The sequence below is a fragment of the Linepithema humile genome, chromosome 3 (genome assembly GCF_040581485.1).
Source record: "Linepithema humile isolate Giens D197 chromosome 3, Lhum_UNIL_v1.0, whole genome shotgun sequence".
Lineage (NCBI taxonomy): Eukaryota > Metazoa > Arthropoda > Insecta > Hymenoptera > Formicidae > Linepithema > Linepithema humile.
In genome coordinates, this window is record NC_090130.1 from 29,895,555 (window position 1) to 29,913,150 (window position 17,596).

The 17,596-nt window shown below is 48.5% G+C and overlaps 1 protein-coding gene across 5 annotated transcripts in view; it reads right to left on the reverse strand.

Moving 5' to 3' along the window:
* LOC105669782 (zinc finger protein castor homolog 1-like) overlaps positions 1-17,596 on the reverse strand; it is a 78,100-nt gene that overhangs the window by 5,726 nt on the left and 54,778 nt on the right. For 4 of the 5 annotated variants that reach the window (XM_012362899.2, XM_067351193.1, XM_067351195.1 and 1 more), the window contains 4 exons: positions 3,398-3,976; positions 1,517-3,154; positions 1,052-1,150; positions 2-920 (listed from right to left, as the gene is read on the reverse strand). In XM_012362899.2, coding sequence (XP_012218322.1) covers positions 2-920; positions 1,052-1,150; positions 1,517-3,154; positions 3,398-3,976 — 3,235 coding nt within the window. The remainder of the gene's footprint in view (position 1; positions 921-1,051; positions 1,151-1,516; positions 3,155-3,397; positions 3,977-17,596) is intronic. The other variant, XM_012362900.2, reaches the window with a different exon arrangement.

Consider the following 17,596-nt stretch of genomic DNA (forward strand, 5'->3'; position numbering starts at 1 on the left):
CCTGACGTATCCCTCCGGCACCGGCTCGTCCTTCAGCATACGCATCGAGTGATGAAGTCTTTGCTTCTTGGCTTCCGGCGAATTAGCGTCCGACGGCGAGAGGGATCGCTTTCTGTTTAGATTAAGATTAGCTGCCAACGAAGCCAGGGGATTCTCGTCTCTCGTGGGTGGCAGAAAATTCGTCGGCGGCAAACCGGGCGCGAACATCAGCCCGGGTGCGCCGGCGTACATTCCGCCGTGCTGAAGAAACGGCGGCAGAGCCTGATTCATCAGGGCGATCTGTTGATTCATCGCGGCCATCACGGCCGGGCTCGGAAAGTGAAAACCGTGACTGAGATCAAGCTCGAAGCTGGTCGGCACCGCAGGCTGTTGCACGCTCGCAGGCTGGATCAGCGGTTGCGGCAGCTGCCCGTTTTCGTGACTGTCCACCGTGGAATTGTTACCCTCGTCCTTGATGATAATCTCGCCAGGCTCCCGCTTGATGTTCGGGACATTTTGCACGCCGATGTCGGTGCTGCATCTCGGTTTCTCCAATTTAATGTCCTTGGACTGCGGCTGCTGGCCGAGGCTCTGCTGTATCTGCCGCTGCATGTGATTTTGAAAGTTCTGAATGTTCTGAGCCATCTGAGCGTTCGGCGACATGAAGTCGTGCTTCTGCGACAGCTGCGCGATGTAATCGTGCTGCAGCTGATTGGGCGACGGGCTGACCATGTCGTGCTGCTGCTGGCTGAGGATGGCGCCAGTCGAGTGCTTCGCTATATGGGCGACCAGGCGATCCAGCTCGGAGAACGCCTGATTGCACGCATTGCAGTGATAATGATTCTTGCGTTTCAGTTTGCAGAACGGCCTGCTGCAGCTCTGCTCCGGTCCGTAGAGAGTGTGCGGCGAGGTGGAGCTGATCGACGGCATGACCGGCGATTCTGCAAAGTCGGAGATTTATCTGAGTCTAAATCGCAGATCCGGCGTGTGCGAAGAAACGAAAAGAAAACTAATTTTACTAATACGGGAACACTCTCAAAAGCACAAAACTTGGTCCAGAAAAGAGACGAACCTTGGTGCACGGAAGTTCGCATGGATAGCACGACGCCCGGAAGTGCGGGTTCGCTCGGCGGTCCGCTGACCGGATAATAGGTGCCAGCCGCCCTCACCACTAGCAACAATCAACCAAACAACCAACACTTCAAATATACCGCCCGCTATGAGCAACAATCACCGTGTGTACAGTGTATATACATCGAGAAAAAAATAAAATGTACGTAAAAAAAGGTAACAAACAGTCTCATGAGACGTGACAAACAACGGAGGAATAGCGAAGAATGTTCTACTTCAACGACGAATGCAAAGTGTGTGACACGACGTGTACGTTTGTGCGCGACTACGTGCAGAGAAGCATGCATATGTACTCGAGTGGAGGAGAGTTTCTGTTGTGTTAAAAAAAAAATCACTACCAAACGAAAAAACTTGCCCACGAGATTAAGAGATCGCACGGATCCGCGCGCTCTTCTGCCATACTTACCGGTGGTCTTGCCGCTATCGGGACTCGCGAGCTCGGATTCCTTATCCTCAATCATCAACCTGTTATCCTGATCGATCGCCATCAAGTTGTCGTCAGGCTTGTCGATCAGCTCGGCGGGATTCTTCACTTGAATTCTGGGTTTCGTTTCCTGAACCAACGACTGCGGCTGCGTCTGGCATTCCTGATTGTTCGATTCTTGAGTGCAAGACTCAGCGTGACCGGAGTGCTGCTTCTCGTGCAACGCCATCATCGAGTACCTAACGAACGAGTATCCGCAGTTCGGTCTCGTGCAATGGAAGTGCCGATTGGCGCGATTGCTGTGGCAGCCGCTCAGCCGGCAGTCGACCATCTTGTCGTAGAATGCAAAGCCCGGCGGGATGTCGACGTTGTCGTGGAAGTCCTTGCTGTGCATGAGCAGCTGGTCCGGCCTGTCGGTGGAGAAGTAGCATCGCGGCTGCGAACAATGATGATGCCTGGTTGATCTGAAAACGCAGACGACGTCCGGACATCCTTCCGGATTGTACGTGGCGAAACCTTCGGGCTCGCCCAGACTGTTGGACGGCGACACGCTACCCTCTCGCTCTTCCGTCAGCAGACTCGACGTTAAATTCGGCGTCTGCGGCTTCGGCAGTTTAAAACTCGTGAAAATCGCCTGCGGCGAATCGTGAGTGTGCGTGGCGGAGTCGCCGCCCGACCAGATTTCTATGACCCGATTTTTCGGCGGTCTACCGCGCTTCCGCCTAAACATCGCCTCGATATTCGTCAGATGAGTCAGCGTGACGTCGGGGGAGAGGGAGTGCGAGGGACAGGAGAGATTCAACTGCCGGCTGTACTCGTGTATCTTGTAATGCTGCAATCTGCGGAACGGCTTGTCGGTGGAGAGTATCACCTCCCGACAGTTCTCCCAATTGCAATGATAATGTTTCTCCTTGTCGGCCCACAGACAATTGTCGTCGCAGCCGCCCTCCTCGAAGAAGGCGTCCGTGATACGTTCCTGCGTCTCGTGTTCTTTCAGGTGTTCCCGGACCTCGCGAGGATCCTTCAAGGTGGCCCCGCAGCGGTCCAATCCGCAGTGATGATGCTCTCTGCTCGTGTTGCAAGCGCAGTCCGACGTGGCCGGCACCAGATAGGCCAGTTCGGCGGTGGTGAGTTGCTGAGACTGCTGATGGTGCTGCTGATCGAGGCTGGCGGAACTCGCGCTGGCCGCGATCGTGGTGGTCGGGGCGGTAAGGTCTATGGCGAGGTCGCTCGCGCTCTGGAAGGAATCCTCCAGGGAATAGTACGACGGCGAGCCCCTATCTTCGTTCGAGCTCTCGCCGTTCAAACTTAAGGACAAGCTCTGGGCGCTCAGTTCGTCCGGCGCCCACGATCCCGGCGGACGAGCACCGCCTATGGCGCTGACCTGCTTGTACTTCCGGTAAGCCAGCTCCGACTCGTGACGCTCGTGTTTCCGCTTGTGCGAGAAGAGCTGACCGGAGGAGTGCAGCACGTAGCTGCAGTGCGGCCGTATACAGTGAATGTGATTGCAAACTCGGGAAAAACGACACTGATCGAAGGGACAGTCCTCCGATTTCATGAACTTCTTGAAACCGTCGCGCGACAATTGCTCGTCTTTGATGTGATAAGATTTGTGCTTGTCTAGAAAAGAAAATAAGGAGAACCTGTCGATAAAATCGCGAAGATCTAAAACGGGGAGGGGCAACACATTAAAATTCATTAAGAAAATGTCAAAAAGTTTATCAGCGGAATCATTTCAAGCGTGAAAGATTAACACCGAACTGTATGGCATTTGAAATCTCCTTTGAAAGGCTTTGATTAACGGCAGCTTGGACCTAGAGCGAACGAACATTAATCATGCGAACATTAATCGTCAATCCTTACCCATATCGGCCTTATTTTTGAACGTGAACCGACATCCCGCTCGCCGACAGTGAAAGTGCGTGGTCCGTTGACCGACGAACGGACAATGGTCGGTCGCGCAACTCTCGGTAGCCCGAAATCGCTGGAAGCCCTCCTGTATGATAGCCGAGTCCTTGCGATGATAATTCGCGTGCATCTGTACGTCCGATGTTGATATATACACTTTGTCGCAATTCTCGTGAATGCAATGATAATGAGTTTGCTTTCCATTGTGCGGACAGGTTCGACCGGGATGCTTTTCCGAGCAATCGTCCGTCGGCGAGTATCTCATGAAACCGTGCTGCAACGATTCGTCTCTTTTCTTATGCCACTTGAAGTGCCTGATCATTTCCTCCTTTTTCACGAACACCCTACCGCTACAGTCCAAACAATGAAAATGTTCTCTGCAGCCCAATTCCTTGCAATACGTACTGCCGCATTCTTGACCGGATGTAAACCTCCTCACGTATCGAGAGTAATCAATGATCGGCTGTGACACCGGCGTCTTGGAACCGCTCATTAAAGTATCTGCCACCGGAGACATACTCTGCCTGATCAAGGCTGCAACAAATAAAAAAATTTGATCTAAACTCACGGTGCAAAAAAAAAATTATATTTAAAATATTTTCACATTTAATTTTTATATTTAAATTGCTCTAATCGTTAAATTTCAAAAAATCGGAAAGTTATATATGGAATAAATTAGCAATATGCATCACGTATGTGCGATTTTTCATAAATATTTTCAATTGTACAAAATTATAGATAATTCTACCTAGAATTCCATCGCCAATTATAGATCGTCTAAAGCAAGCTTTAATCTACTAGCGACAATTAATATATATATTTTGCAAAAATAATATTTCACATTAAGAATAAAAAATAATTGAGATTTTATTGATAGAAAAATCGTATTGAATTGAATTTGAAATAAATATCACGCAATTTTAATTCGATACAGTTAATAAAATATTCGTTGATGGAAACAAATGTCAAAAGTTCGAGACTCGCGTCGAACATTAAATTGAAAGATCGGTAAGATCTCGGCGGATCACAAACTGCCCTAGAACTCTGCACCGTAGAGTTCTACGCACGTTCCGGATACAGTCGGTCGGTACGTCGGTTCTCTGTGGTTCTCCGTCCTCCGATACACATCCCTCCGGAGTGAAAGCCGGAGTCAGAACCATCTTATTTTACCGACCGCCTGTTCCGGGTAATATCATTCCGGATGATACGGTTCGCGTTCACCAGAGGAGACGAATGCCAGGACGACTGATACACATACCGAGAATTATGAACGCACCGTTCGTCGACCTATGGTACTTCTCCCGCGCGTCCGAAAACTGGTTGTCCGGGCGCGGGCGCGCCGCCGAAATAAAAGAGGACGAGGAGGAAAAAAAAAGCGGGGCGAGGAAAGAAGAATGGTTGGAGTAAAAAACTATCGGGCCGATCGCAATACGCGTATGCAAAAAGCGCGGAGTGGCCGCGGGCGAGGCGGAGGCGCGTAAGCATTTACCTCGTCGAGCGCGTTTCATAGCACTCCTAAAAGGAGCTCGGAACGACCGCGGCACGCAAGAAAATATTGAGCGCGAGAGACGCAATTCGGTTGACCAATCCTCGCTCGCGATAATTATCTCCCGAGGTAATGCGCGCACGAGAGATGGAAATAAGCTGTGCGCGCAACACGCCGTTCCCCTTTTTTTTTTGCCTAAACGAACGATTCCACAGTTAAAGCGCTCTCGAGCGGTTTCGCATTTGCATTTCTTGCCGAGACGTATTTAAATTTTATTATTTGCGCTCATGTCTCGAATGCCATGCACTGACACGTCTTTTCCACGGCGCCGGATCATGTTTGCTCGCGGACGTAAGATCGATACTTTGTATCGATGAAATTGTAGCCGGCGAAGTTAAATAGCGCGAGATGAGATGCGTTATGCTGATAATTATGCAATAATTAGATTACATCAGCAAATCGAGAAGAAGGACACGCTGCGATTGCCTCTCATTAATTTACGAGATGATCGGACTCGATCGTGGAACGGCAACAAATCGCGCGTCGCGTTCACTGGACTGCGGACTCGAGCGTTTCAACCCTAGCATCTATCATGTTGTCCAGCGTTCGGTGCACCCCACCAGGACGAGATCGATTCTCAGAAATTCCTACTTGCCGACTGCGACGCGCGCTTGTTTGAATGCCTGTGCGCTCAGGAACGAGTTTAAAAATTGTCGAATATTTCTCGTGGGCTCTCGCGGGGACTCCCCGCTCCACCGTGGTGGTATATGTGCCGTTGAGGACGCGCGTACGTTGGCCGCCCGTGCGTTTCTGCGAGAGCGTATGTGCGCGCCTCGCCACAAAAAGAGAAAGGGTTCGGCCCGCAGAGAAAGAGGGAGGCTAAGGGAAGGGAAGAAAACGGGAGGAAGAGAGAAGGAGCGAAGAAAGAGGGACGAAGGTTACGGGAGGGAAAAAAGAGGCGAGGGAGAATTCGGCGCGCATTATTCTCCCGCGTTGTAACGGCGGGACGTACCTTCGGATGGGGGCCCTACATTATTTCCACGTAAATCCGAAAGTTCCCTCCGGCATTCAAATAGAATCGGCGAAATTGAGTAACACCGGCGGATTTAATAATAAGCGCGCGGGCGTCACCGGATACGCTCCCGTTTTACGCGCCGTTGCGCAACATTCTGTTACGGCGATTAATTTATCCTTTGGCAGAGTAATTACGTAACGCAGCTACCTCTCGCGCGATACCGCGTATCTCGCGCGCGACCGGCTCATTTGGAGGGACTGTGGGGAGAACCTTTGGCTTTCGCGCCGCGGGAAATTATTGTTTGCACAAATTTACAATCCGCTGACTGCCGCCGTCGTTGTTTGCCAGGTCGAAGTTTCAAGTACGCAATCAAGGAGCGCTCCTCTTCGGGCCAAGGTCTCCGCGTACGCGCCGTCGTATTAATCGAGAGGATAAATATTAAACAGTCGCGGTCTGTCTCGGAATATGGTGCGCATACAGCCGACTCCTCCGCCATATCCAAGAATGTCAAACATTTCGCTGATGCCTAATTATGCACGGGGAAGCGTGCCAGAATCGTGAAGGCACGTAAGTGAAACACGCTACTGCCTTGAAACGCTTCGAGAAAAAAATACGGATCGATTTGCAGTCTCAATGTAGAACGAATGACGTTATCGTTCCGATTCAAATATTACATTCTATCGGAAGAGAAAACTTTATCCTTTTGCTATCGTTTGTTATATTTTATTAGTGGCAGAAATCATTTGTAAAAGTAAGACGTATCGATTTCATTCACTTCAAGTCGCGCGATTCGAGATTCAACTCGCGGAAAATTAAATCCGATAGAACACATTCCGTTCTCATCGCGTCAATTACTGCGTTGCGAAAAACATTGCAAAAAAAGTAAAGCGAATTCGTCTCTTATGAGACGACAAAAGGCGAATACCACCCACGCGGTCGCGCAGTTATCGGTGGCACCAAACGAAGAGTGTACTCTTTCATGTATGCATGTGTACAGGGCGACGTGACAGGGCTTAAAGAGCAAATCTTAAAAAATATGTGAAACCCCCAGGACGACGGAGCTCCCTCCCTCCAGCGGCTTTGAGCTGGAACCCTTTTATATGTAGTTCTTAAAGCTGCTCGTGGCGCAGAGCAGGGAGCGGTAGCCCGAAACGGGAGGAGAGATGGAAGCGGGACGACAGTCCGGGAGGCGAGAGGGGAGTTGAAAATTTTCAAAAAGACCCGAACCTGAAAAGACCCCGTATTTCAGGGTCGCCGGGGCTCTCCTTTTTTTATCATTTAATCCATGGACCGAGCGAATAACCCTTTATACGAGCCATCGAGGTACCGTGCCGAAAACGGCTGCTGCCTCCATCGCTCACGTGTAGCAGTCTCTCTCTCTCTCTCTCTCTCTCTCTTGCTCTCTGTACTTATGCGTATATACGCGCGCACACAGACGCGCGAAGGGGTTAACGTATCCTACGAAACTGCGTGTTTGGATAATGCGTGGAGTGCCCGCTGCGTTCGCCGATTCGTCGTCTTAGCCGCGGCGACCCCCATTGAACGCTTTTTCTTCTCGAGAGGTTCTAAATACCGGCGGAAAAAAGAAATACGTGAACGGGCATGAAGTACAGGGCCTTGTCCCCTCTTCTCCAGCGTCGCTCTCCTCCTTTCACCCCCGGTTAGACTCGTAACCCTTCCTCGATGGTCCTCGTCGCGACATTGTTTCCGGAAAAATGGCTTCCCGTATGGAACCGCCGACCAGATGTGATTTAATGACCCAGAATCAATGTCGGAGCACTCGATTGGCAATTGGCGAGCGTTCCCGCCGCATGGCGAACGGACAAAGGCTAATTCCCGTAAGTATCTCTATCTTATTTCCAGTATGCCATGATTGCCACGAAACAAAACGAAAAAAAAAAAAAAAACCAAATGCAATAAAACGTGCATTTTACAAAATCGCTGTCGGTAAATCAAGTCAATTATACATATTGAAATTTATATATCAAAATATTGTACATGAAAATTTCGAATATATCGTGCTATCGTCAGTGCAATCAGAAAAATGTTTCGATATTCGATAACAGATGAATCCGTCGATATCGATCATTTGTATTAATAAAAGTCAAGCGGCGATCATCGTGAATGATGGATTTCTAGCGTCCGAATGCCAGCCGGGCGCATGTCGGCGCCAGCATCAGCGGGGACCTCGTACAAAGGGAGAGAATACGGTGAAAGAGTGGGAGATAAGGGGGACGGGGAGGCAGGACGGAGGCGAAGGGGAGAAAGGGAGAAAGTGAGTTGAAAGAGGAAAGAGCCGGCCGACACTAAACTATTCTAAGATCCGCGGGAGTGTCGCGAACTTATTGTCTCTCGGCAAACGCGGCGGCGTTATTTCTGTCAAAATTACGTTATGGTTCTCGCCGTTCTCTCTGTCCCGCCGCCATCCGTTTAGCACCTTCCTTCTTTCTGCGCAGCCTGTTTCTTCTTATCGTCCGCTGCCGCTTCCATTACATTCGTCTTTATCCCTTGGCTACGTCTCTCGCCACCTTTCCTCTTTCTTCTTTTTCCGACGCGGTTCTCGGAGTAACAATCGTCGGAATAAACGTTACATGTCTGGCAAGAATGAACGCACGTCGTAATCTTGTGAAAAAAAAACATTTTTTCTGATTTTTTTTAAATTTTATAAATGGCGAAAAAATTGTCCACCCGTGTGTCGTCTAATAATTGTGCGTTTCTAGCGTTGTGAATTCCGGAAATTCTTTTGTCTCTCGAAATTCGTTAGTCATTCTTAATTTGTAAATCATTGCCTGCAGTCGGTCTGCTAACTTTTGACGCGTGACAAAGCCTAATTCAAACTATATTTCTGGAATAATTGACGCCACAAAGAGATTGCAGTCACCCGTTTAGCACCTTCTTCCTTAGCGTGACGTCGTCGCGTTTCTTCTGCGGGCTCATCCTCTTCTTATTGCACGACGCGACCATTCGTCGTGTGGGCCGCAGAATCATTCGGGACGAGAATAAACGTCGTTATGGCCGTTCTCCCATTCGCGGCGAACGGGTTCATTATAATTAGTGCGCCCCCTTTACCGGGGGAGGTAGCGCGAGGTGACGGCCGTTGGAGGGGAAGAAAGAATGGACTTTAATCGCTCTTGCTTGGCTTCATCCGACGCTTTCATATTCGCGCGGGATAGTTTTTGTAGCTGTCCGTTAAACGCAATCGATTCCAGGATCGATTCGCTCGATAAAAGCTTTCTCCCGAAAAGAAATCGTCATCGCCGTTTTAATAATCTCACACTTCCCTCTAATCTTCCTTCTATTTGATTTTTAATTAAATTTTAACAATGAAAATGGTTGAACGAGACAATTTGGAATGGCAATGTAGTTATGTAAGCTGTTAGAAATTTAATAATAGATTTCTAATAATTTAGAATCTCTTGCTGCTCGTCTATTGTTTCCCTTCCGCTGCGCATATGCCTAATGTGCCTTCTTTCATCCAATCAACGTCAGTGCAGTTAGCTTACGCAACTCGACGATCTCGACGTAACGGCTTTGAGAAACGAGTACACGTGTCTCTCCTGTCGAAGAATCGAGCGTTAAACAGATGCTTGCAGATGCGAGCATCGACGTGATGATACCGCCTTGGGATTTGCAGCATGCGAGCGACAATTTCGCGATTGACATGCTCGTTCCTCGCGACAATAGCGTTCTTGCGAAATTGGAAAGACGACAAAAAGATTATTCTCAACGGTCTTCCCACTCGATCGAGGTTTTGCGCGTCGCTACAATTTCACGTCGGATTAAAACGATCGACATACGCATCGACCTTGCTTTTCTCCGTCTTTGTTTCGCGAGGGAGCGTTTGTTAATATCGCAGCACTGGTATCGCTTTACTCACACTAGATGAACAGGAAGGAGGGGAGGAGGGGGGGAGGGGTTCACCAGGTTCTCCTTCTTTAATCCGGCTCGCCCTCGTCCCGCCGGACGCTGCCGTGTATAGATTTTTTCGGGGCAGTATTACACGCGTAATACTTAATACACCCTCTTACTCACTTTCCCCCCCTCTCGGCCCCCTGAACCCCTCGTGCAACCCCTTCTTTTTAGAGCACCGCAAACCCTCTGCGCCCTTACTTATGACGGGCGTGTTAAATTTAACGAGGGGACGCTGGCGTGCCAAATATTCGCAATTTTTAAATCTAGTGTATAAAGAGACTTTCGTCTAAAATAATTCCGCACAAGCATCCAAGATGTAATTTTAAGATGTCTCTAAGAAACGTTACTTCTATAACGCTTGACAGTGGCGCAATAATATCGGCGCGATTCAAAAAGCATTTTCTTCTCCCCGATAACATACTTCGTGCACTCCCTGTCGCGAAATTTTCCATTTTTAATCGCGACTTTGCGTGCGTATACGTGACGAATATTCTGATACGATCGCACGTACGTAAGCGCTTAAGCGCATGACGAATTGATAACGCAGATGACAGTTTTATAATATGACGCTATTGTCTCGATGCCGGAGACAAAGACACGGCTTGAGTGAAGTTGCATTCGGCACTTGGTATCCCTTCTCCGCGTACGCAGGTTCCCACCCCTCCGCGGGGCCCCTAGTTTTACACTAAACTCACTCCCCCGTTCACTTACTTACGTAGGACGCGCAAAGTTTTCACGAGGGGAAACGCCGTGTGCAACATTAGGCCCGATATAAGCGCGCGCGATCTACCCCCTCGCACGCACACAGCGTCTCCCTGCGTGGCCCCCCCTAAAAAATAAACAGAATCGAACCCTTTCTACAAATTCAAATAGCCGGAAGGGGAAACCGCCGCGCCGGTCTGTTCTTCGCGATCCTCTTTCTCGCTCCTCTTTGTTCGACTTTCGAAAACTTTCCGGCGAGCCCTACAAAACGCAGCTCGCCACGGATCGGCGATCCGCTGTCAAAACACGAAATTCGATTCCCGTGATCAAGAGAGAAAGGAGATCTCCCCCACTCGCGCGACAGATCTTCATTCAGCGTATTTTTTGACGCGCGGGGGGGGAGGGGGGTCAATACGAGGTGGCGATGAGGAAACGAAGGGGACCCGCCATCGGGGAAATTCATCGATAATAGAACTCGCTGTGAAATATCGGGAAACGATTACCCTTCTTGGCGGTCAAATAAGGCGAAAGGGAGGCGATTTGTCGCAGTTATAAAAACGTCAGCGCTAAAAATAAATTATGCCGTACAAGTAAGAGTCGATCCCTCCCAAAAATATCCGGTAAGTTAATTATTGATGCGATAAGTCTAATTGGCGTTATCGCTCGCACAATTGCAAAACGCCAATTTGCACGTTGATATTTGATTTGCGACTGTCAGATTAATAAAGTTCACGACAACCGCTAATGATCAATGTAATATTGTGCGTTATTTGTTCCGCCTGCTGGTCATGTAATCTTCTAGTACCCGCGCTGCGTAAGACCAGATTAGCGTTAATCGTTTCGTGTTAGCTTTCTAGAGAATTAAGTTCTCCTTTCACTCGTGCGACTAACGCCGGTCTGGCCAGCAGCTAGCAAAACGACCGCGACCGCGTTCATCCGTCTTCATCTGTTTCGAATTTGAAGTAGTAGCGCGCGCGCGCGCGATAAACAAGAGCTACATTACGCGCGGTGCCGACAGCGTCGATCACGGTGGCAGCGGCGGCGGCCGATTATCTGTCCGCGTTAATAATGGTCCGCCAATAAACAATTTCATTTCCGCGCGAGGGAAATTACGCACGGTTATGCGAGCGCGCACAACGGGTTCTTAGTTTCATATTTCTCGCAGGGTGGTTTTTTCTCTCTTCCCCTCCGCCATGTTGCCTGAGAAAAGCGCGGCCGCGAGGCGGCCGCGACTCCGTGCGGGCAGCTCGTTAACGGAAATTTACGACAAACTGGCACAACGAGCTCGCTCTCTTATGTGCATCGTGCGGACTCGCACGTGTGTGCGCCGCACAGGCATCCTCGATGCGCGAGCGGAGCGCGTCCGCGTCGATTTTTCTCTCATCCGCCCCGGTACGAGGCATTTCGAAGTTTTACAAAGTACCGCGCGGCACCCCGAGATTTACGAGATCGCGTATCCAATAACTTTGAATATTCTCCGGACGCAGTTATACGACTGTTAGCTTAACAAGGCGGTTAGACGAGCGCGTAACGAGCGCGGACTACTATTAAGCGCGCCACTATTTTCCATCGACGCCCGAGACTTACTATCGGGAATTGTAAGATTCTTCTCTTGTTTTTCTTTTGTTTTCGTAGAATATTGAACAATATTTGTAGGCAAATTTACGTAATCTTCCAGTCGCATTTAAAAATTGTGACATTAAACAATTAAATTCGAAATCGCAAGAAGGAATAATATCAGCAAAAGTTGCAAAATATTGTTTTTTCATCTAATATTTTAGAAGTTGGAACTTAATTATTTACTAATTATTTATTAATTATTTATTTGTATTTATTTATGTATCGTTCTTATATTTGTCCGATATCTTTAATAGCTGAAACGTGTTCTTTCGTCAAAAGCATTGGTCTTCCATCCACGCTTCGAGGAACGGTTCGTTGATCGGCTATTTTTCAACCGAGCATTGGCAGCCCGCTCGATTTCGAAAGACCGAGGGCCGTCGACGGCGGGGTAATTAAATTTAGAATATTTTTTAAATTTCTCCAATTCCGCTCGCATGATTTGGCACGCGTTGCCTATCGTCTCTCTTCGTTTCGTCGCGCGAACAGGCAAAGAGATGCAAAGAGCGAAGGAGAAAAAGAGGCAGGAACGTTTTCCTGCGGTACTTTTGCAATAGAAAATTCCGCAGGGCCGTATTGTTAGACTATCGATATGTCGGAACAATTCGATAAATTTCTCGATAAAATGCTCATTAATAAACTACATTTTATACGCAAAATAGAATTGCAGCCCTCTTCAAATATAATGCATTATATCATATAAATTATCAAAAATAATAATAGGGCGATGGATTTGAACAAATAATAAACTTTTATTGCAAAATATTACGAAACAAATATATTCACTGCTATACTTGGTTAGATATTCATTCGTCATTTATGTCACGGTAATAGATCTATTAATTTGTATATCGATCGATAAGCTGTATGAAAAATTCATCGCCGCATCTAATCCCTTTTACGCACGGCCCTGACCCTCCCGTTTCCCGGTCGCTTTAGTTTGGCTTAGCGCTAAAACAATCGGCGACTTCGTGGTCTTGGTCTCGACCCTCTCCGATCCTCTTCGGTCCTCTCTCTCCTTTCTTCCTTCATCTTTCGTCTCTCTTTCTTTGTCCCTCGGCGCTGTTCTCTCTCCCGGTCGTTTCCACCGTCAGTACTCGCACGAACGCCAATTCTCTTTTTTCTTGCTTTTCGCGTCAAGCGCGAAATAACAGACGGACGACCGGCGGGGCGGGAGGGACGCCGGAGGGAGGCAACGAAGAAGGAAGAGAGTCGAAGAGCTAACTCGAATTACTAAAACGCCGAAGAGGCAACGAGCTCTCCGGGAGCGCGTTACGGCGAAGAGCGCGGCGAGCGAGACACGGGGGAGGAGAAAAGGTCTATTTATTAACGACGAACCCGCGAACCGGGAGTCTGCGGTTTTCTGCGTTTCTCGGGGAAAAGCGGACCGCGCAGATCTTAGATTCGCGGAAGAAAAGGGAGAGAGCGGCGAACGAAGGGAGCGTTAAAAGAATCGCCGGTTTGCTTCTTCGACGAAACTGTTTCACGCTCGTTTACGGCTTTCGATATTCCGCTGCGAACGCAACGTGTAATCAAGCGCACTTCGCCAAAGTAGCGAAAAAAAAAAAGAAGAAAAGGAAAGAAATCACGGCGCGGCGAGAACGCGGAAACTTCAATCGACGTCATCGTCGTAGCGCACCGTCGCGCAAATGTACCGTGGCTCGTAAATCCTCATCCATACTTCGCTGCGATCGGACGTTGGAAACGGGAGGAATTAATCGCGGACACGTTGGCTGTAATGTTCTACTGTGTATAACGAAGTCTGTACGGCCCATTACGAGCCGGGACTCCGGCGACGAATGGAACCGCCGTGGCGGCGACGAGACGCAATAACGCGACAGAATGCAGAACAGTGGAAACGCGAAGCGTTCCTGCGAGAAGAGAAGATTCGCCGCTTCTTCCCCGCGCGGGCAGGCGCGTTCCTTTCAATCTCTTTTTCGTCTCCTCTCTTCTTTCGCGTTCCCCGCGACGCTCCCCCCCTCGCCTGCCTCGGCGAGGCGCGCTTCGTTTCGTGATTATATTCTCGAAATAGTCAACCGGATGCCGGCCGGCGATGCGCCCGCGGATATTCCGTATATTTCGGGAGACCCTTTTTTCGAGTACGAGCGAGATGCAAGGAGCGGAAGGCGCGGAGATGATCTAAAAACCCCGGGAAGACTGATTCGAAAGTCCAATCGGATAAAAGTCGGACTATTCGGGAGAAATAACGAAACGAACGAGAAAGAGATAAAAAGATGAAAGAATGTATGATATATTGAAGTGGAAGAAAAAAAAATTCTGCAAGAATTAAACTCAGTAAATTCCAATTACGATGTATACAAATAAAATGCTCAGTTATTCGCGACTGTAAAAATGCGATATTTGACTTGAAATACACTGTCTGCGACTGAACCGATCGATATTATATCGGTTGGTGATTTGCACAATCGGCGGGGCACAAAATGCGAAGCCGACAGTCGAGAAAGACGCAGTAGAAAAAGCTCGGTCTGTCTCGCCGCGAGTGTGTTCGAGGGTGCTGACGAGCTGCCGTCGTCTCGTTCTCTCGGACGAGTGATTGATCAACGATCGGACCCGAGGGACACACCGTGTAATTTTCTCGGCGCGAGTCCACTTTCGAACTCGTCGGCGATGATTAAGAGTCATCCGTCGGCGATGTCTTCATTTCGCGGCAAACGCAGTGAAGGGCTTCGCAGACGTACATATCGACGACGTTTAACTAGAGTAGCATTATAGAAAACTGCTCTGCACGCGTCAGAAATTTAAACAGCAAAGTGCGAGCTGTTAGAGCTAGAATCATTATTGATTCGATCTGGCTCGGAAAGCGTTGCGTAAATCTTTTTTCGTGATTAATGATCGATTCGCGTTGCGTGCAAGCAATTTGCTACTTGTGCTGCTCTAAAATCGTAACTATTCTGTTATTATACGACGTCAAGTTTTTGCAAGAGACGAGAATTGTGTATAGCGCGCTACGAGATTAAATCACGTTCCGTCGTTTAATTCTAATTTTGCGCGGATAATTCAATATAGCCGATATGAGAATATAGACGACCGAAAAATCGCGAAACGGCGGCCAAGAAAAAACGAGGACGTGAAGTGACGACAGTAGGGCGGAGGAGGCCGGGGAGACCGTCGTCCGATCGAGCAACGATGGATTCCTGAGTTTCGAGGACGGCATGCGATTGCCAATAGTTGTTTCCCGATACAAATCGATCGGGGCCAGTCGCACGGCCAACATCGCGGCGGCATTCGCCTCGTCCGTTTCGCAATTCCCTTTTTTGAACCAGCCATTTTTATCGTCCGCCACTCTAGCCTCTCCTCCCCCCCCCCCCCGGAGATTGCGCGCGATAAAATACAGCGCGCGAAATGCCGAATTGCATTAATTAAGCGGACCACTATAATTAACGGTGCCAGTCAAAATCGCCTGGTGGCAAATTAAAAATTTGCATAAAACTTTCGGCGTACTTTCCATAATGAGGTAAATGACACGTTTGCGCTAGGTGATGAGCGGGACCTTTTGCCATGGACCGTGATCCCCGCGATCATCCCCCCCCCCCCCCCCCCCCGTACAAAAAAGAGCGTAAACGAGCGGAGATTCGAGAGCTCTCCCGGGGGGCCTCCACCACTCCTCCGAGATCCTCGCTCTATTAATTAGCTCGCGGCAGCCGGCCCTCCCCGCTCTCCGTTAATTTACTCTGCGAGCGTGTTTTATTTTTCGCAAGGGTCCTAAGCACGTCCCGGTCCCTTCGGGGTCTGGAATCAGGCTCTATTAATTAGCCGAGGCCCTTTTTTCCCGCGCGCTAAGTCCGCAAGATCCACCGAATCCCGAACGGGGAAACGGCCGACGGGGAAGAAGAAGACGTCCCTGGAATTCCGGGATCGGCAAAAAGGATGGCAGATATTAATACTTCTCCCGGTGGAGGCTGATTGGACTGCTAAATATTTCGCGTGATATCGGCGTAAACCGCGTTAACAAAGAGCATGAATTTCAAACGCGCCACATTAATATTCGCATAGCTTTACATAATTATAATGTTTTATTTCTCGAATAATTATCGGATTCTCTGAAACATTTTCATGAACCTTCTGTGCATTTCTAAACCGCAACAATTCATATTAATAATATTAATCTTGATTCCTTTAACTTTGTGTTTATAACTCTCGAGTATTTTTCGCTAGCGGAGATTCAATATTCCGCGACACACAACGCTTTTTTTTTTTTGTACAAGCGACACGCGCAGAGCAGTTTGCGAAAAAATGTCTTTCTTTTACGGCTCGAGACCATGTAAACGGAAGAGAAAGACGAAGAAAGGTGGAATCAACGGCTCCGAGGATTCCAAATTGAAGGGACGAGAGAAAAGGTTCGAGGACACACGAAAAATGAGAGACGACATTCCGCCTGTGTACGAACGTATTTCGGTGACCGCCGCGACATCCTCTTAATGCGGTGATCGCGATTCCGCGGGAGGTAAGAAATTAATAAAAAGTTGAAGGACGATAAATTAGCCTGGCGACAGGACGACGCGAGAAAACGCCGGACAGAGAACGAGGGATGTGGACGAAGGGCCCCGCCACTGCCGCTGGGTCCGTCTGGGCCGGTCCGGCGATAATAAATTTCAAATATAAATAATAAAATTTTTCGTATCCGCCGTCTTTAAGATGCTGCGGGTTTTTACGAGGCGAGAGACGAGGACGGCGATGACGGGCCGTTTCGCGAGAATGCTTGGGAACGCGAGTGGGCCACTGAATTATGGCGAGCATTGTTCGCGTCCCCGTCGATGAAATTGTCCATTGTCTGCGCGAGTTTAGGCGAACCGTGCGATCGTTACCGCGAGAACGCAGATGGCAGGAATTGTAGCCGCATATTTTTATCGTCGTACTGAAAACTCCCGGCGCGGACAAGAAATGTCGTCCGTTACAAATGCAGACGAAACTGACGCGCACTTATGTTCTTTCAATAATTCGATAAAACGACACGTTTCCGAAAAGGGCAGCACAATGCGGGCAGTAATTTACCTGTCAAATATTTATTTAGGGGTTAATTCGTAAAGTTTCAACCCTTTCGGAGCGTGGCGGACGGTGCGTGCAAATTCATTTAAAAAGTTTCGAATGAACCGTGAAATTTGTTTTCCTCTCCGTCTCCCTCGCTTCCTTTCACTGCGCATATCGGTTTTTAATGGTATTTCTTCAAGGCTAACGGTTGCTCGCTCGAGAAACGGACGTGGCAACAAAACAGCGATCGTCCGTCATCACAATCGCGTTGTTCAATTTCAAATAACAAAATCCAATTCACGAATTTAAACACAAGTAAAAATTAGCATAAAAATTGATGGAGAATTATACAAATAAATTTTTTTTTTTTTTTTTTTTTTTTCAAAAACAAAATTTCATAAAATGTATAGTGTATAAATTTAAATACATTTAA